At 38.3% G+C, this 17,070-nt stretch overlaps 1 protein-coding gene across 7 annotated transcripts in view; it reads right to left on the bottom strand.

Moving 5' to 3' along the window:
* Positions 1–9,094: 9,094 nt before the first annotated feature.
* Positions 9,095–17,070, bottom strand: part of FAM151B (family with sequence similarity 151 member B) — a 36,097-nt gene continuing 28,121 nt past the window's right edge. For 6 of the 7 annotated variants that reach the window (XM_070571530.1, XM_070571536.1, XM_070571532.1 and 3 more), the window contains one exon: positions 9,095–11,123. In XM_070571530.1, the coding sequence (XP_070427631.1) occupies positions 10,964–11,123 (160 nt within the window). In that variant the 3' untranslated portion in view covers positions 9,095–10,963. Of the gene's footprint in view, positions 11,124–12,109; positions 12,164–17,070 lie in introns of all 7 variants that reach the window. The other variant, XM_070571531.1, reaches the window with a different exon arrangement.

A 17,070-nucleotide genomic window follows, 5' to 3' on the forward strand; every position in this document is an offset into this window, starting at 1 on the left:
CCATATGTTTACTTTGAGTAAATAGAAAACAAAGAAAGAATAACTTTTGTTGCTATTCTCATCCCAACATGAAAACAAAATTTACTAGGATTAAAACTTTCTTGGCCATATTTGGAAGAATTTTTAGCCTTCTAGCAATCCTAAGTACAATTTAGGAGCTGAGATTGTCTGAGCCTGATTGTAAAGCCATCCTATGGGATTTTCACTCCATTAAGTGGAATATGTCACTGGGATCCCAATGGTAAGTCACAGATATTTGCATCAGGAATTGGATGTGTGTTTGTGTGTGTGTGTGTATGTGTATTTAGACTTTAACATAACATAAACGTATGAAAGGTATGATGACACTTCATTCATTAGTTTGAGAGGTGCCATTTTTAGTTACTCCTGGCTGGCATTTCCACAATACAGCCGATACTATTTCATGGCAAGGGTAATTTTGTGGAGGACACAGCAACCACAGTTACCGAGACAAGTGTCGCCAGTGCCCAGCCAAGCAGCGCCCAGGGAAGGTGGTAACACCTGTCCGGCATGTTCTTTGGTGGAGGCGCACCCATCAGGCGTCCAGTACCTGAACCTTTTAAAAACTCAAATGATAAAACTAACTACTCTTATTCTGATTAAATACTCACCATGTAGCCTTCTAATAATTTGACTCCCATATAGCTTACTTAAAGGAAAGAACAAACTTGTCAGGGTGAGGGGAATCGTATTAATCCTGTTTTTTATTTATTGTATTTTGCTGATGCTTTGGTGTATTGGGGTCTTGCTGACACCAGAGGGACTGCCCCTCCCAGGTTAGCTAATTCCCAGAGATAGAAAACAACTTGCCTGGGAATACATCTTTCATAGGCAGACCAACCAATCCAGAGCCCAAACTCCAACCACCTCCTCTATGGGGCTCTCACATTTAAGGCCACTACCTGCCTGCTCTCATCACCCCAGGGGAGGTACCAGACAACTAGAGACAGCCTCTACACCTAGAGCCCACTGAAATTATTCAAACCAGCCAATCCTAAGCCTGCTTACCCTGCCTTGCTCGTGCATTTCCATAGAAGCTATAATATAGGCTCCTGCCCCTGTTTTTCCCTCACTCCCTCTGCCTCCAGACTGATGCTGGTGCTTCCCTGAGTGGCCCTGTGTGGTGTGACAGGTCCTCTTCCTCTTGGGAACTGTGAGTAACACACTATATTCTCAATGGCAGTTGTCTCCTGATCTGTTGGCTTCACCACACCTGAATAATGATAAAGCCTACATTTTAAAACAAGAAGGCAAAGTCCAGTTGGAAGTCATAATTCTTAATAAGTCAATAGTTGAGTTTATGGAGCCTTGTTTAATGCCAGTATTCCTTAGATCCCATTTCCAAGTCTCCACGAGAAGAGGGCCAAATCATGGACCGTGGTAAATTCACGAGATTTCCTGGAGCTGCCCACTGGCCTTTTCAAGGTGACATCCTGTCTCTTCGTGCACGTTCGTTGAATGTCTACAATTCTTAAAGAGAAGGCCAGGAAAGGAAAAACTGGGGAGAATAACTAATACAACGATAACTACAAAAGCAATTTAAAAGAATCTGAATTAGCTGGAACATTGTCTCAAAACCAATAACTTGAGGCTTAGCAAGTAGCTTGCAGGTTGGTTTTGAAAACCAATTGCATAAGATTAGAATGATCAATAATTTATGTGGAAAAACATCTGACAGTTTTAGTTAAATACTAGCCTGATACAATCCAAGCTTGTCAGGACTGCTAACAGGGCTAAGACTGATTTATTAAAAGATTAATGAGTTTCTACTACTGAATCTTAGCACTGGTGGGTCAAATCTGAAATAGTGTTAATTCGAGATACCACATCTTAAAGTATACACATAAGAAAATGAAAAAGATGACAAAGAGTCTGGGAAAAAATTTTAAAATAGAAAGGATTGGTGGTGTTTAGCATGGAGATAAAAAGACAATTGAGATTAGACGGCTGACCTTGAATATAAAAGGACTGATGCACTGACTTAGTCTAGAACTCTCCAAATTAAGATAAACTAAGACCAGAAAATTGAAGTTACAGAAATATTTCAACCCTTTTAGCTACTAGAGCTGTCTGTCTATGGAAAACTCTGTCCTAAGGAGACGTGAACTGTCATTTTTGGAACTAGGCAGAGGGTAGGTGTTGATCAGAGATTTAACGAAAGTAGTTCTTTTTATTGAACAACCTTTAAAGTCTTTTCAACTAGAAGGTTCTTTCAGACAGTTTTTACTTATTAACAATTCTAGATTCAGTGGGAAAAGTTGGACACTAATGATTGAAATGACGTTTTGGAATTTCAATCATCCATATGACTTCTTAGCTTTATTTTCACATTCATTAAGTATTGGTTATAGTGGCAAAAATTTAAATTTTGATTGCCAGGCAAAACATTTCAAAAAGGATCCTCTTGTCAATTTCAAAAAGAAAAAAAAAAAAGCTATCTGATCCCTGCAACCTTGAGTCCTATTAATATGCAGAATTTGACATCCAAGGGAAGAACACTTCCACCAAGGGATGGAATCATAGTTCCACTGAAGTGGAAACTGGGATAACCACTCCAGGTCATTCCAGGTCATTCCTTCTTGGGGGAAAAAGGGGTCATGCTGTTGGTTGGACTGACTGTCAGAACTCCAAATAGGAAGTAGAAGGAATATGGGTGGAATCTGAGTAACTCACTGGGGTAGCCCCATATCATAGCCAGTGGTAAATGTAGGTTATTACAATCTCACACAGGCAGGACCATCAAGGCCTCAGCACCCTCAAGAATGAAGGGTTGGCATATACCACAAGGTAGTTTCTTGGCTCTCTGTTTCTGACCACAGCTATTGGAAGGGGCAGTCTAAATTACCATACAACCCTATTGGTTTTCTTCCCCTCAATGGTAGAGCGGACCAAGGATGGACAAATGACCCAAGGGAACAAAACCACAAATTGGGATGAGCCAATGGGGCTTTCTCTCAGCAATCTGAATTTGCTGAGTGGAGCATGGAGTCCATGACCTCCCCCTGCTGAGGATCCTGTCTCAGTTCTTCCCCTTCCTGCTGCCCAGGTGTTCAGCTTTTCCCTAAATTTTGTGGATATGTCTCCTTATGATAACCTCCTCCCTGGCCTCCTTTATTTGAGATAATTGAACAGGATTCTATTATTGCATCCAAAATGTTTCTGATGAAAACAGTGCCTAAAGCAATATCAGTTGGATCAAAATGGAATATGTGGTCCCGAGATAAGATAATTATTAACAGAACAAGGACTGCATGGCACAGAGAGTTCCAACTCATCAGGGCAGCTTTGGCACATAGTGGGTGCCAATCAGGGGACAGAGTCTTCATCAGTGACACCATCACGGTCACAGAGGCTCTTTAGAACACTGCCTGGCATATAGTATGCACTCCGAAAGTTTACTCCTGCTTATCATCACTGTAAGTGTGAGGATAAAGAATTTTGGAGGGGCTGGCCCCGTGGCCGAGTGGTTGGGTTCGCGCGCTCGGCTGCAGGCGGCCCAGTGTTTCGTTGGTTCGAATCCTGGGCGCGGACATGGCACTGCTCATCAGACCACGCTGAGGCAGCGTCCCACATGCCACAGCTGGAAGAACCCACAGCGAAGAGTGCACAACTATGTACCGGGGGGCTTTGGGGAGAAAAAGGAAAAAAATAAAATCTTTAAAAAAAAAAAAAAAAAAAAAAAGAATTTTGGAAAATGCAAAAGCATTAATTTATTTGATATATTAGTAAAATGATGGTTGTAATTATACTCCTTCCCCTGCAAAGTTCCAAATGGGTCATTCATTTTATACATCCTTTTTAACTCAAAAACAACATAATATAGTTTCTTACTGTTTGAGTTTTTTAAAATGACTTGCATGTATTTTTTTCAATTTAAAACCTAATGGGGGAGGTGGGGGCGACTCCATGACCTAGTGGTTAAGTTTGATGCGCTCTGCTTTGGCACCCAGGTTTGTGGGTTTGTATCCCAGGTGCAGACCTACACCACTTGTCAGCCATGCTGTGGTGAAGATATATAAAATAGAGGAATAAAATATATATATTACGTATAAAATAGAGGAAGATTGGCAACAGATGTTAGCTCAGGGCTAATCTTCCTCAGGAAAAAAAAATTAATAGAACTATTTTTCAAGAATTGAGTATATTTAGACACAAAATGCATTTAAATGTGCTACACACATTTTTATAGCTTAAAGAAACAATGCTTTGAATTCAAAATGATTAAAGCAGAAATAGCATTAGCCTTTTTATCCATATGTGCTGAACACCTAAAACGCCTTGAGACAGAGGCTTTCAAAGCTTTTAGTTTGAGGGACTCTTTATACTCTTAAAAATTGAGGACCCCAAAGGTTTTTTTTTAAATCTAGGTTATGGGTATCAATGTTTAGTACATTAAAAATTAAAACTGGGAAATTTCTAAAATGTTAATTCTTTGAAAAGAACAATAAACCCATTACATGTTAGCATAAATATTTTATGAAAAAATAACTACATTTTCCAAAATACATTTGGTGAGAAGAGTGGCACTGTTTTATGTTTTGCAAATCTCTTTTTTTGCCTTAATAGAAAACAGCTGGATTCTCCTCTGTGTTTCTGCTTTCAGTCCGTTTTAATATGTTGTTTTAGTTGAAGCGTATGAAGAAAATATGGCTTCATACAGATATGTAATTGGAAAAGAAGAAATAATTTAATAGACTTTTCAGATAATGGTGGATGGTCTTCTTTGATACTGGACCCAAACTTAGTAAATGGTAGTTTCTTAAAAGGTGGTTGTAATGTGGAATCTGAAACCACATCAGTGAACGTCCATATTCTGTTCCACCAGATTTCATTGTTCTGTCTTGCACTTTGAATGGGTTCTTCGGCCGTGCAAGATTTTATGACATCATGCACTACTCATTTGGAAAATACTGATTCCTTGAGTTATGCAGATCTTCTAAATGTTGAAACATTTCATTGTATATAACATAAAAAACATTTATTACTATTACCACTGATATCAGAGAAAAGTCTTTAAGTATGAGGAACTGTCAAGCTCACAATGATGGATTCAAGTTTATCTAAATTCTAATTGTTCATTTAAAAGGTCAGGTTTTATCACTGGCAACAGATACTGTCAGTTGTTTTCCTTGAAGCGACAAACTTGCTTTGTTCATTTTTCAGAAAATATCTGCCAAATACCCAAGACTGAGTAACTTTGTCTGTCAGTTATTCTTTCAAGTAAATATTTTTTCCATGAAAACAATGGCTAGTTCAGTTTGCAACAAGTGCTTTTCTTTAAGACAAGCACTGAACAGTATACAGAATTGTTCTGTGTTTACCTCCCATTCCATCCATGGAATATTAAAAAGGTGTGTACTCAAGATCAAGATTTACTAAAACTAATAATGTTTGCAGAATCAATGATTTTGTCTTTTTTCTTCCTTTTTAATGTGAGTGTGTGGCAGTGAAGAATATGATTGCTACTTGATGCCATGAACTTGATTCATACTAAAGCATCAAAAATTTAACCTACCATTGTTTTCCCACCATCAGGGCAATGTCAACACAGTGAGACAGGCAAATACTGTTATTTGTGAAATAATTTCATGAATGGTTTTGACCTCATGGATCTCCTAAAAGTGCCTTGGGAACTGAGGGGTTTGCAGGCCACACCGTAAGAACAACTGGCGTAAGAGAATTACTGAGGTGCTGCGTCATCATCCATCCGTCCATCCGTCTGTTAAGGGCCTATTCTGACCAGGCATCATTGAAAATGAATAGTTTCATTTCCCAAAACAGCACAGTTGAGGGCAAAATACAAGCCTGTAAAATAATTATAGTCTAGCAGAGGATGTGCATCAGGAGAAGCCACAGGTCTGCCTGGGGAAGTCACGAAAGGCTCCTTAGAGGAACCTTGGTTTAGGGGCCGGGCTAAACAGGCTCTGTGAAGAGGTCACGCCCTTCCGCGTTGCAGTTGTTTGATTAGCTCTTGAATTCACAAAATAGCAACAGACTCTCACAGCCAATATTTCAATTAACGTTTTTGAACTCTTATTACATTCTTTCACCCCAAGGAAGAAATAAAGGAGAAAGGGGCAATGACCAGCCTTAACAAAGATTCTATGGCAGCAACCAAACCCAGAAAAGCTCAGCCGCTAGATTTAGTCAGGCTGGTCCCTCCTGCGAGCAGAAACATGGAAATGAAAGCCACTGAGAGGCCAGGAGGCTGGGGAGCCCCTTTCAAGCCCTGCCTGCTGTCTCTCCACTCTGAGTTGTTTAAACTTAGGAAATAATGTAAAATATTAGTAAAGTAGCAATTACTTGGGGGGAGTTCTTTAAGAGACTGGCAGAATAAAATAAGGAAGCACCCTCTCTAAAGCTCGAGAGGGAGGGGAGTTCAGGGACAGGCAGACGGGGTTTTCATTTTTCTTTCCAAGTTGGTATAAAGTAGCAATATCAACAAATCACTGAGAAATATAGCCACACCTGGCCCCTGTCCTATCCTGTTTGGGTCAGTGGCACCACCTGCTACTCAAGCCAAAAATACAAATGCCGGACTCTTCCCTCTCCCCCGTATGCCCCATTCACTAGTTTAAAACCTCTGGCGAGTTCTTCCTTCTTGACCTGTCCTCTGTCTCTTGAGCCTTTCCATTCCCTTTGCTACCACTTTAATCAGGGGTTCCTCTCCTTTCACTTCACGAATGCCAAGTCTCCTCCTCATGCCACTGTCATCACCTTTCTAACACTCAAAACTGATAATAACACTTCCCTGTGTAAAATGCGATGGCTCCCACCGCCTAAGAGAAAAGCTCGTACTCAGCTCAGAAAATGAATCCGGCCCCAGCCTGATGTCCAGCCTCATAGTACGGGGCCTCTACTGACCGTTCTGAGCAGGTCAGATCCGACTCTTTCCCACTTTGCTGGCGTGCCTTTGCTCGATGGACTCTTACTCATCGTTCCAGACACATCTTACGTGTTTCCTCTCAATTATTAACAGACTGCCATCTGTCACCACCACCTGGGGTATACTAGCTCCATCACAGGAGTTATACCCAAATCACTGTTTACAGGTCTCTCTCCCCCACCAGACCGTAAGATCCTTAGGGCAGGAATCATTTCTGAGTTACCTGCACAGCCTCAGCACATCGGACATGGAGTAGGTGCCTGCCCCATATCCTCCCCCCGGGGTTCCTACTGAGCCCTGAAGTCCTCTCATGTCTCCCTCATGAAAGACACAAGTGCCTGGACAAATTATGGACCCTGGACCAAAAAGACGCTGGGTGCAGAGGAGAGACAAGCAATCTCAGTGAAGATTGAGTGACACTGAAGCAGAAACGAGGACAAAGACCTGAGCTCCTGGACCCCGCCCCGCTTCTTCCCAGCCCTGGTTATTAGCTTATCATTAGACTCCCATTTTCTAGATCAAGAAGTTCCTGAGCACTACTACCCTCTTCTTTCCTTGTAACCCTCCACTATTTTCCTCGTGCTGACTCACGAATTCACGATTATCAGCCGGCTGTAGGCTCCTGCCAGGTAGGCTCACACCGTAAATTCCCACGTGAGAGAACTAGCATTTTTCTATATATTCACCAGGTAGTTAATCTTTTTAATGACAAGGAAAAAATCCAAGACCCTAGCTCCAACAAACAAGCAAATAAACAAACCATTCTGAATAACTTTTAACAATTTCCCACTGGATAAATGAGGATATATCTGGCCAATTAGCAACTACATCATTCCTACAGGGCCATAAGCTACAGTACTTTGTAAAGCTCTGATTTTTTTAAACAATTGGACTTGTACCAAAGTCTCTTCTAGGGCTAGGATTGCTCTGCCAGGCCAGATGCTATGCACCTCAACACCAAAGTGTTAGGCCTGAGAACCCGGACGGGAAAAATAAGTACTTAACTATCTACTTATTTTGAGTCTGTGACTTTCTTTCCAAATAGTTTCCTATGTATAGAAATGCACATAGACATACAATTTTACACAAATAGTATGATACCACACATCTGTTTTGCAGCCTGCAATATAACATCTTTCTATATTAATGAAGGTAGACTTTCAGTGTCTACATAGTACTGTATTGCATTCCTGTACATTAAATCCTTTAAAATATCAATATTATTTAACAACCAAATTGTTAAGTGTCTGTTCAAGTCTTTTGTCCATTTTTTTTTTAAAGATTGGCACTTAAGCTAATAACTGTTGCCAATCTTTCCCCCCCCCCTGCTTTTTCTCCCAAAATCCCTCCAGTGCATAGTTGTAGTTGTATATTTTAGTTGTGGGTCCTTCTAGTTGTGGCACGTGGGACGCCACCTCAACGTGGCCTGACAAGCAGTGCCATGTCCTCGCCCAGGATCCGAACCAGGAAACCCTGGGACGCCAAAGCGGATTATACAAACTTAACCACTTGGCCACAGGCCCAGCCCCTTTTGTCCATTTTTAATTGGGTTGTTTAGCTGCTTTTTAAAAATCAGTTTATAACAGTTCTTCACAGATTCTGAGTATGTACCCTCTGTCAGATATGTGTTAATGGTGTTTTTTGATGAGAAATTTAAAATTATGATAAAACCCATTAACCGAGTTTTTTCTGTTATGGTTAGTGTTGTGTTATAAGAAATCATTTCCTTGGGATACAGGGGAAAGAGGGAGAAGCTGGGAACATCTTTCAATTTTATATGTCAATTATACCTCAATAAAGCTGAAATTAAAAAAAGGAAGGAAATTGCTGCCTACCGCAAAGTCATGAAAACGTCTCCCTTTAGCCGCTTCTAAATGCTTTCTAGTTTTAGCTTTCACATTTAGGCCTAAGAGCCAACTCAAACTATTGCTTGTGTACCGTGGGAAGCAGGGATCAAGGTTATTTTATTCCATGTGGATATCCCTTAAAAATTTACTTCTCAACAGAATACATATTATAATTATTTTATATAATTTTTGTTCTTTAGAACACTTTAAAATAAACCTTTAAGTCATAATCTAAGTGACATTCAGCTAATAAATTTCTCAATATAAAAGAGTTTTCCCTTAAGACTAACATTTAAAAAAATACTATCAACGGTCAAATAATCAAGTAGTAAAAATAATCTTCTGGACAAGTAAATTTTATTTCAAACTTCATCAAAATGCAGTTCATTTATAAATTGAACTTTCCTTATAAAAGTAAAGCATGGTCATTTCAGGAAATTTATAAATTAAACATTTTTTACTATGATTTTAAGTTATTCTTTGTTACAATTTTTAAAATTTTATAATTATGAAATTGCACCTTTTGCTTTTGGCAAATAAGCATAGAAAGTGAAGTTTTAGGTGTTACTGCATGCAGTGGGAGCTAAAATTCAAAGTGGAAATATAATTGTTTTCTTTAAGTGTTTACACGTCTACAATGTTTCATGTTATATCTCTTACTGCTGTCTGTCCATCTATCTATCTATTTACATGATCATATGATAAGTCTAAAAGGAACTAACTTCATCTGTTGAGCACCTGCCCCGTGATAAGCATTGAGCCAGATGCCTCCATTCTGTGAATCTCTCTCAATCTTTACAACAGCCTACAAAAGAATCCTAACCCCCACCCACCTACCACTTTATAGATGAATAAACCAAGACTCAATGAGGTTAAATATTTCCAAAAATCTATGGCTAGTAAGGGACGAGATGGGGCTTTGAGAGAAGTCTGTCTGAATTCAAAACCCAAGCTCTTTTCTTTGTACAGAACTACTTCATTCTCTGGGAGAAGGGCTGATAAACAAAAGGCAAATTACATATATTAGGACATTCATTGGTAAACTACTTTTCAATAAATCCAAGAAGTAACATGTTTTTCTGAATGCCTTGTTCAGGACTATGCCAGACACTGTAAAGGATAGTTAAGAACGTTCCCTTACTGTGAAGGATTTTATGGTCTGGCTGAGGAGACATAACTGATACGTATGACACAATTAGCAAACAATATTAAACAGTTAAAGTTAACTGTTAAAGTAAGATCTAGAGACCACTGATGTTGTAGGCATCTTTGAAGTGGCCTGTGCTGGAGGACATTGAGTTGACTTTTAGAGTGGGACTATACTATGAAGGGTCTTGAAACAGTAGAATTCAATAAAGTTGAATTTAAGAAGACCTTGGAGATTTTTGATTTGGCTTAAAGAAAGAGGTGTTTAAAAGTGTTTTCTTCAGCAGATACTCAGGGCATCTCCGGGTAGAGTGTGAGGAATGGGTCATGAAGAACCAGTTTTTGCAATTCTAGTAATACAACAAGGACCTGGACTAACGTGGTACTGGTGAGAAACAGAAATCAAATGATAGATTGCCAGGAGTAAAATTCTGCTCTCCCACACTATTTTGCTCACTATAGATAAGATGCTATGATCAAAACAAAGATACAAAAAACATATGTAGCTGTCAGCATGCTCCCAACAATATGGAAATTCTAGATTCATCTAATTTAATCTATATTGTTTTCAGTAAACGGATTTGACTTTGTTATGAGAAAGTTCCTTGCCCCTGTGAAAGTTAAAAACATTTTTAAAGCCCTCTTACTCTTTTGAAGTTTCTGAAATAACCAGTTCTCCAGGAAAAAGGAAAGAGGGTGCCATGTTTTTGTGGAATCTCTGTAATACAAATGCCAACAAAATATGATTTATACCTGTGTTATGTATGACATGCGATCCTTTCAGTTATCTCCAGTATATCAAAATTATTTCCTATAAAGGGTTTTAAAGCATCATTTTCCTAAATTAATATTAGACTAGGCCCACTGAAATCTCTTACCAAATCTTCTCGGTAAGTACAGGATTCCAAGGACATATGCATAACAGAGTAAGCACTCAAGCGTTTTTTGCTTGGATGAATTGGAGCATAAATCAATCATCATAACTCACATGGTAATTAATTCAGACCAAAGTGGAGAAGGATTATGAAACCAAGACATGAAATAGTTTAGAAGAATCTTCTTCTTAGAGATTAACTTTGATTCCAATGGCTTGTTTAAATTCATGGTTTTGTGGTTCCAAGATGTCATAGAAAACTTGTTTTTTGTCAAAATGGTCTCTAATAAAAAGCAAATCTTCAGTGGAATAGTTATCATTTTTTCCAGTCCAAATAGTCAGACTGTACCTGCATTAAAATAAAACAGAATTATATAGTTAAAAGTGAAAGATAAGAAACAGTGACGAGGAATTCCAATAAGGCTAAAAACAGTTACTTTCATTCGTCTCTAACCCAAATTCACACGGATGAAAAAATTAATTAGTAATGGCGGTACTATACTTTCCTGTTTCACTCCCTCATCAACATCAAAGGGACTAGAGAGAAAAAAATTCACATGGCCGTTGTTTAAATTAGGTAACTGCTGTATCTGAATTACAGGACTGTTAAATGGCTTTAGAAACCAGACTGGTAGCACTGGAAATGGGCCAAATTTGGGACAAAAGAACTGAGGAGATTGTGTTGCTCATCAGGGAATCTGTTTCCTGCACAGAACTGCAGCTCTGCCCAGGCTTCTTCAGTGGCTGCACAGAGTCAGATGCACATCTGCAAGGGCTGTGAGGAGACCCGAGCATCACACTTCTAAGCGGCCCCATTGTCCCTTCTGGGGGTTTTTGCATGAGATACAAGAATGCCAAGAGGGGTCACTAAGGCCAAACAGAATAAATTTAGATCTACTTCTGGAGGTAAAAAGAAACAATAATATATGCAGATTTATTATGGATGTAAGAATATGCTCAGAATTTTAATGTTATTTAAATTTTATATTTTCATTTTTTCTAGTGACATTACTCCTATTGCTTTAGAGTCTAGGAAAATGCAAAGCTGTTAAGTGGTTTCATATTGCTTTTCCCCATAAACATGTCAGAATGCAGGGGAAAATCTCCAAAGCATTTCTTCTATTAATGATAAGAAATAGTCTAACCATGGTATATATTCCTGTTATATTGACACGTTTCTGTCCTTCAGGATGGTGACAGCATCCTGAAAATGTAGCAGAGAAAAGTGCTTTGGATTTTGTTCCCCAGCAGTATTATGTGGAAAACCAAAAAGAATTTTTAAACTACAGCTGAGAACACAGAAAAGAAAAAATGAGAATTACTTTAAAAACCTACGTTTTTGCTAAAATGGCATCTTTATTACTTTATTTGAGCACCACGGTGACAAACCTTATAAAAGGACACAGATATGAGTTTAGGTTAAAAGGAGAGCTTTCCAGTATTATTTTTGTCTCTCTTAATCCTCCATTGAATTTAATCTGAAATAGGAAAAATAAAATTGCCTAAGGGTATCTTAAATTGTATTCACTCAAATCAATTCTCAGGTTTCATTTTTTAAGCCCTTTTTATTGTGAAATAACATACATAGGAAAAAATGCATGAAACATAAATGTACATGTTAACAAATTATTATAAAATGAACTCCAGTGTAACCAAAACACAAATCAAGACACGGACTGTGGCCAGCACCTCAGGAGGCCCCTGTATGTCACTGCCCCGTCACACCCTCTCCTGCCCACTGGAGTCCTCACAACCTTGACTTTTGTGGTACCATCTTCTTGGTTTTCTTTATTTTCTTTCGTTATTACTTTCTTCTTACTAGCCACCTATATATCCATCCCTAAACAATACAGTTTAGTTTTTGCCTGCTAATTAATTTTATATAAATGAAACCATAGGTATATAATATTTTTTTTGGTCTTGCTTCTTTTGCTGAATATTGTTTGTAAAACTTACCCAAGTTGAAACACGTAGCTGCAGTTTATTCATTTTCTTTGGAGAACAATTTAGCCTTATCTACTTAAGTTGAAAATATGAATAACCTATGACCTAGAAATTCTATTCCTACAAGTTGCCTTCCTATGCAACCTTTATAAATGCAGCACATGTGCACCAGGATGTGTGTGTGTGTGTATAAAATACATGACTGCTCACAGCTGCACTCTTTGAAACAGTCGAAACCATGAAACAATCCACCTGTCATTCAATAATAGAGCAAATAGTGACACAGAAATAACAGAATATATAGTTCCTTATAAATTCCGTATTAGAGCCTTTTTGAGTTACAAAAATCTTCCCCAACTTTGTGCCTAACCTGTTCATGTTCTTCCTGGTATTTTTAGATGGAAAAAATTTCTGAATTTTAATCTATTCAAATTACTCAAATATATCCTCTATGGATAGTGATTTTTCTGTCTTGTTTAAGAATTTCTTCTTATCCCCAATTATGAAGATATTCTCTAGTGATATGGTCCATTAAAGCTTGGCTGTTTTACCTTTCATATTTAAAAAAAGACGCTGAAAGAGATGGAGTTAAGAGAAACCCAAAATTAGGGATAGAGGAAAACAAATGGACAATACAACACAAAGGAGAACGAGACAGAGAAGGAGAAGACCCACTTCGTGCAGAGCCATCAGCCAAAGGACAGGGAGTTCAAATGGAGGGTGACCAGCAGAACCTAAATGCTGCAGAGGTTAAGAATTTGGCTCGAACACAGTGTGATCCTCAAAGGAGAAAGTTCGGGAGAGTAATTGACTGCATAGGAAGAGGAAGGTGAGGAAATTGAGGGGTAGACAACGAAAGACGTGGGCTGGCAGGAACTTCTTATTTGAATATGGCAGCCTTTATAAAGTCAGCACTGCCTCCTTTTTCTCCTAGGAATCACCCAAAGGCAGCAAAAAGAACGAAAACAGAAATCTCATCTTCAATGAAATCAAGAAAGAGCTGAAACTGCAAATTACAAAACAGGCGAAAGGTTCCCGGTAGCAACGGAGACTGAGGCCAGATGGGCATGTGAGGAGGTAGAGGGCACCTGACCAGGCACGCAGACTACAGAGAAAGCCCACAAAGACACTTCTACATGAGTGCACGTTCCACCCAAACACTTTGCAACACTGGGAGTGGGTCCCTGGATTAAGTTTGGTCCCAAAAAGCAGTGGAATCAAGGAAAGAGCTAACAGAGGAAAGCCATAGTTTTAGGAATCAGCCTGTTCCTGTCAAAACCCACAATTTTAAATTTAACAGACAGATGAAAGTCTCTACTTAGAGATACTGCAACTGCCCATCTCCATTGATGGAGGAGAAGTCAGAGGCTAAAAAAATGCACACATGAGACTTGGGTCCTCAGGAGCATAGTCCTGGTGCCTCTGCAGACAAACTTGGGGCAAGGAGCTGGTCCAGGAAAACTCACTGTCTTTAAAGTAGAGCAATCAAAATAAATTTGGTAGAGGTTCTACACAAGAGAGTACAAGAAAACATAACGGAAAACAAATGGCAAATGGAGAAATAAAAACCTCATCTTTAAAAAACTTTCAGACAGCTGAAACAGATGTAAAACAAACAAAAAAAAGAATGCCAGAAAGCAGATGAAACCCATGACCAAACTTTCTAACTGATGCCATTACCTCTTTAAAGAAAGAACACAAAGCAGAGATATGAGCTCAGGGAAGAGGCTGCAAGATGAAAGAAAACAGATGACGAAACACTAAGTGGCAGATCTTAGGAAAAAAGTAGAAAATTAATACTATTATAGAAATAAGGGGAAATCTGAAGGTATTCAAGGGAGAACAGATATTGTTGAAAATATTGTATGGGACACAGAAGACAAATCATAAAATCAAGTAAAATAAAATGCAAATAAATAAAAAGAAAAGAAGTCTAAAGAGAAAATAATAGATACCAAAGATAGGGAAAGGAAAGCTACATATTCATAACTGGAGTCCCTGAAAGAGAAAACAGTGTTACTAATGCAATAGGACAAGCATTTAAAAATAAAATTCACAGAAATACTTCAGAAAAGAAGAACATTTGAACCTACATATTGAAAAGAACACCACAACCCCTGAGAAAACTGGTGCAGAATGGTCCATATTGAGACATATTCTAGTAAAATTACTGAGCCTCAGAGACAAAGAGTCCTTTCTACATTCAGTTCCTGCCATCCTCTCCATCCTCACCAATCAAGTCACTTTTAAGGCAAAAAAATAATCAGGCTGGCTTCACACTTGTCCATGTCAACACTCACACTAGAGAACAGGAGAGCAATGCCTTTGCAATCTTCCAGGACAGGTCTGTGAGCCAAGAATTTCCAGCCAGCCAATCTACTATCCAGTATGAAGCACAAAGTTGGGCATTAAGAGAGTACGGCCAACTAAAATGAGGTGAGAAGGGGAAGAAATGCACTAATTTTACTATTGCTCATAGAATTCAATGGGTATTTGTAAAGAAGTAGATCAAGCATATTTTAGAAAGTAGCAGAAATAAATAACAAATAGAAAAAAAGTAACAAATTATCATAATTAAAAATATGAAACAAAGAAAATAGCTACAGTGAAATGTTTTTAAAAACTATAACAATAGCAAGTGTTCTAGTTTCAAAAAAATAACAGAAACAAGAGCAAACATATCTGTGTTATAAACAAGTGTAAATAAGTTAAATTCTTTTTTTAAAAGAAAAAGACTGTCTGATTAGATTAATGGAAGCCAGGTATCTAAGCATCTGCTAAGGAATTTAACAACATGGAAAGAGAGAAGGCTAGAAAGAACCCTGAGGAGTTGGGTTGAAATCGGAAGTATCAGTATGAACTCATGGGTTGTTTAAAAAAACAAACAAACAAAAAATATAAATATACATACACACAGACAGATTAGAAATGGTTATAGATGTATATGTAGGCAGGCGTGTGTGTGTATGTCTGTATAGATGTGTTTATATATACAGACATACACACACAGACCATAATCACACATCTACACACACATATATTCCTCAGCTCTGTCCATTGAGAGGACCTAGAAGCAATGACACCCTAGCAGCAATGATTAAACTCACAGGTTTTGCTTTCTAAATACCATCTGCCACTATAATCAAGCAGGGATGCTTAAAGGGATGATTTGAGAACTGGGGAAGTAAATGATGAGAAAGTAAATGATGAGCTTGCCAAGAATGGAAGACCTGAAATTTGTCATGAGGAAATATCGAACTGACTCAGATTGAGGACATCTTCGTAATAAAAGGCCTACAGTCTTTAAGAGTGTCAAGTATATGAAAGAGAAAGACTGAGGAGCTATTCCAGATTGAAGGAGACTGACGAGAGGGGACAACTAAATGCAATGCATGTTCTTGGAGAGTTTCCTGGACCACAAGGAAATAAAAAGCATTGTTGGAATGGTTGGTAAAATCTGAACAGGGTCTGTGGACTACATGGTAGTGTGGCCTCAATGCTGGTTTCCTGAGATGGAAGCTGCCTAGTAGCAACACAGAAGAGCGCCCTAGCTGGGGAGGTACACGCTGCAGTACTTAAGGATGATGAGGCATCATGCCAGAAAAAATACAAACAGAAAAAGAGAGAGAGAGAGAAAATGGACAAACGCAGGAAATGGTGATTTGGGAATCTGGGTAAAGGAGCTGTAGTAATTTTTTGCAACTTTTTGATACGTTTAAAACTATTTTTTTAAAATGACAATAAATCACCCTTAAAAGAGTCAATGAAAAATAAAACTCTATAAATTTATTTTTCAAAGAAAAGAATAAGGCAAAGTTATTCAAGACAAATAAAGAGGAAGACAGTGTGAATTTAGGTTAAAAAATCATTAAATAAGACCAAGGAGATCCTTTAACAATAAAGGTATAATTCTTTTTTTAGTTATATTTCTTTTCCTGAGAAAGATTCTCCCTGAGCTAACATCTGTTGCCAATCTTCCTCTTTCTTTCCTTTTTTTATGTGAGCCACTGCTACAGCATGGCCAATGACACACAAGTGGTGTGGTTCCACACCCAGGAACCAAATCCGGGTTGCCAAAGTGGAGCACCCTGAACTTTAATCACTAGGCCATCGGGGCTGGACCAATAATAAAGGTAGAATTCTTAATGAAGATAAAACAGACATGAATATGCACCAAATGATATATGATGAACGTTTAATAAGCAAAAACTACAAAGGTATGAGAAGAAACAGACAAAAATACTTCAACAGTTGGAGACTAACTGCTTTAGTCCATAAGAGAGCAAATGGCCAAAAAATTAAAGATGACATATATTTTCATACACGAAAAATGGTACACTCATAAGGTTATT

This window comes from Equus przewalskii, chromosome 13, assembly GCF_037783145.1.
Source record: "Equus przewalskii isolate Varuska chromosome 13, EquPr2, whole genome shotgun sequence".
Taxonomy (NCBI): domain Eukaryota; kingdom Metazoa; phylum Chordata; class Mammalia; order Perissodactyla; family Equidae; genus Equus; species Equus przewalskii.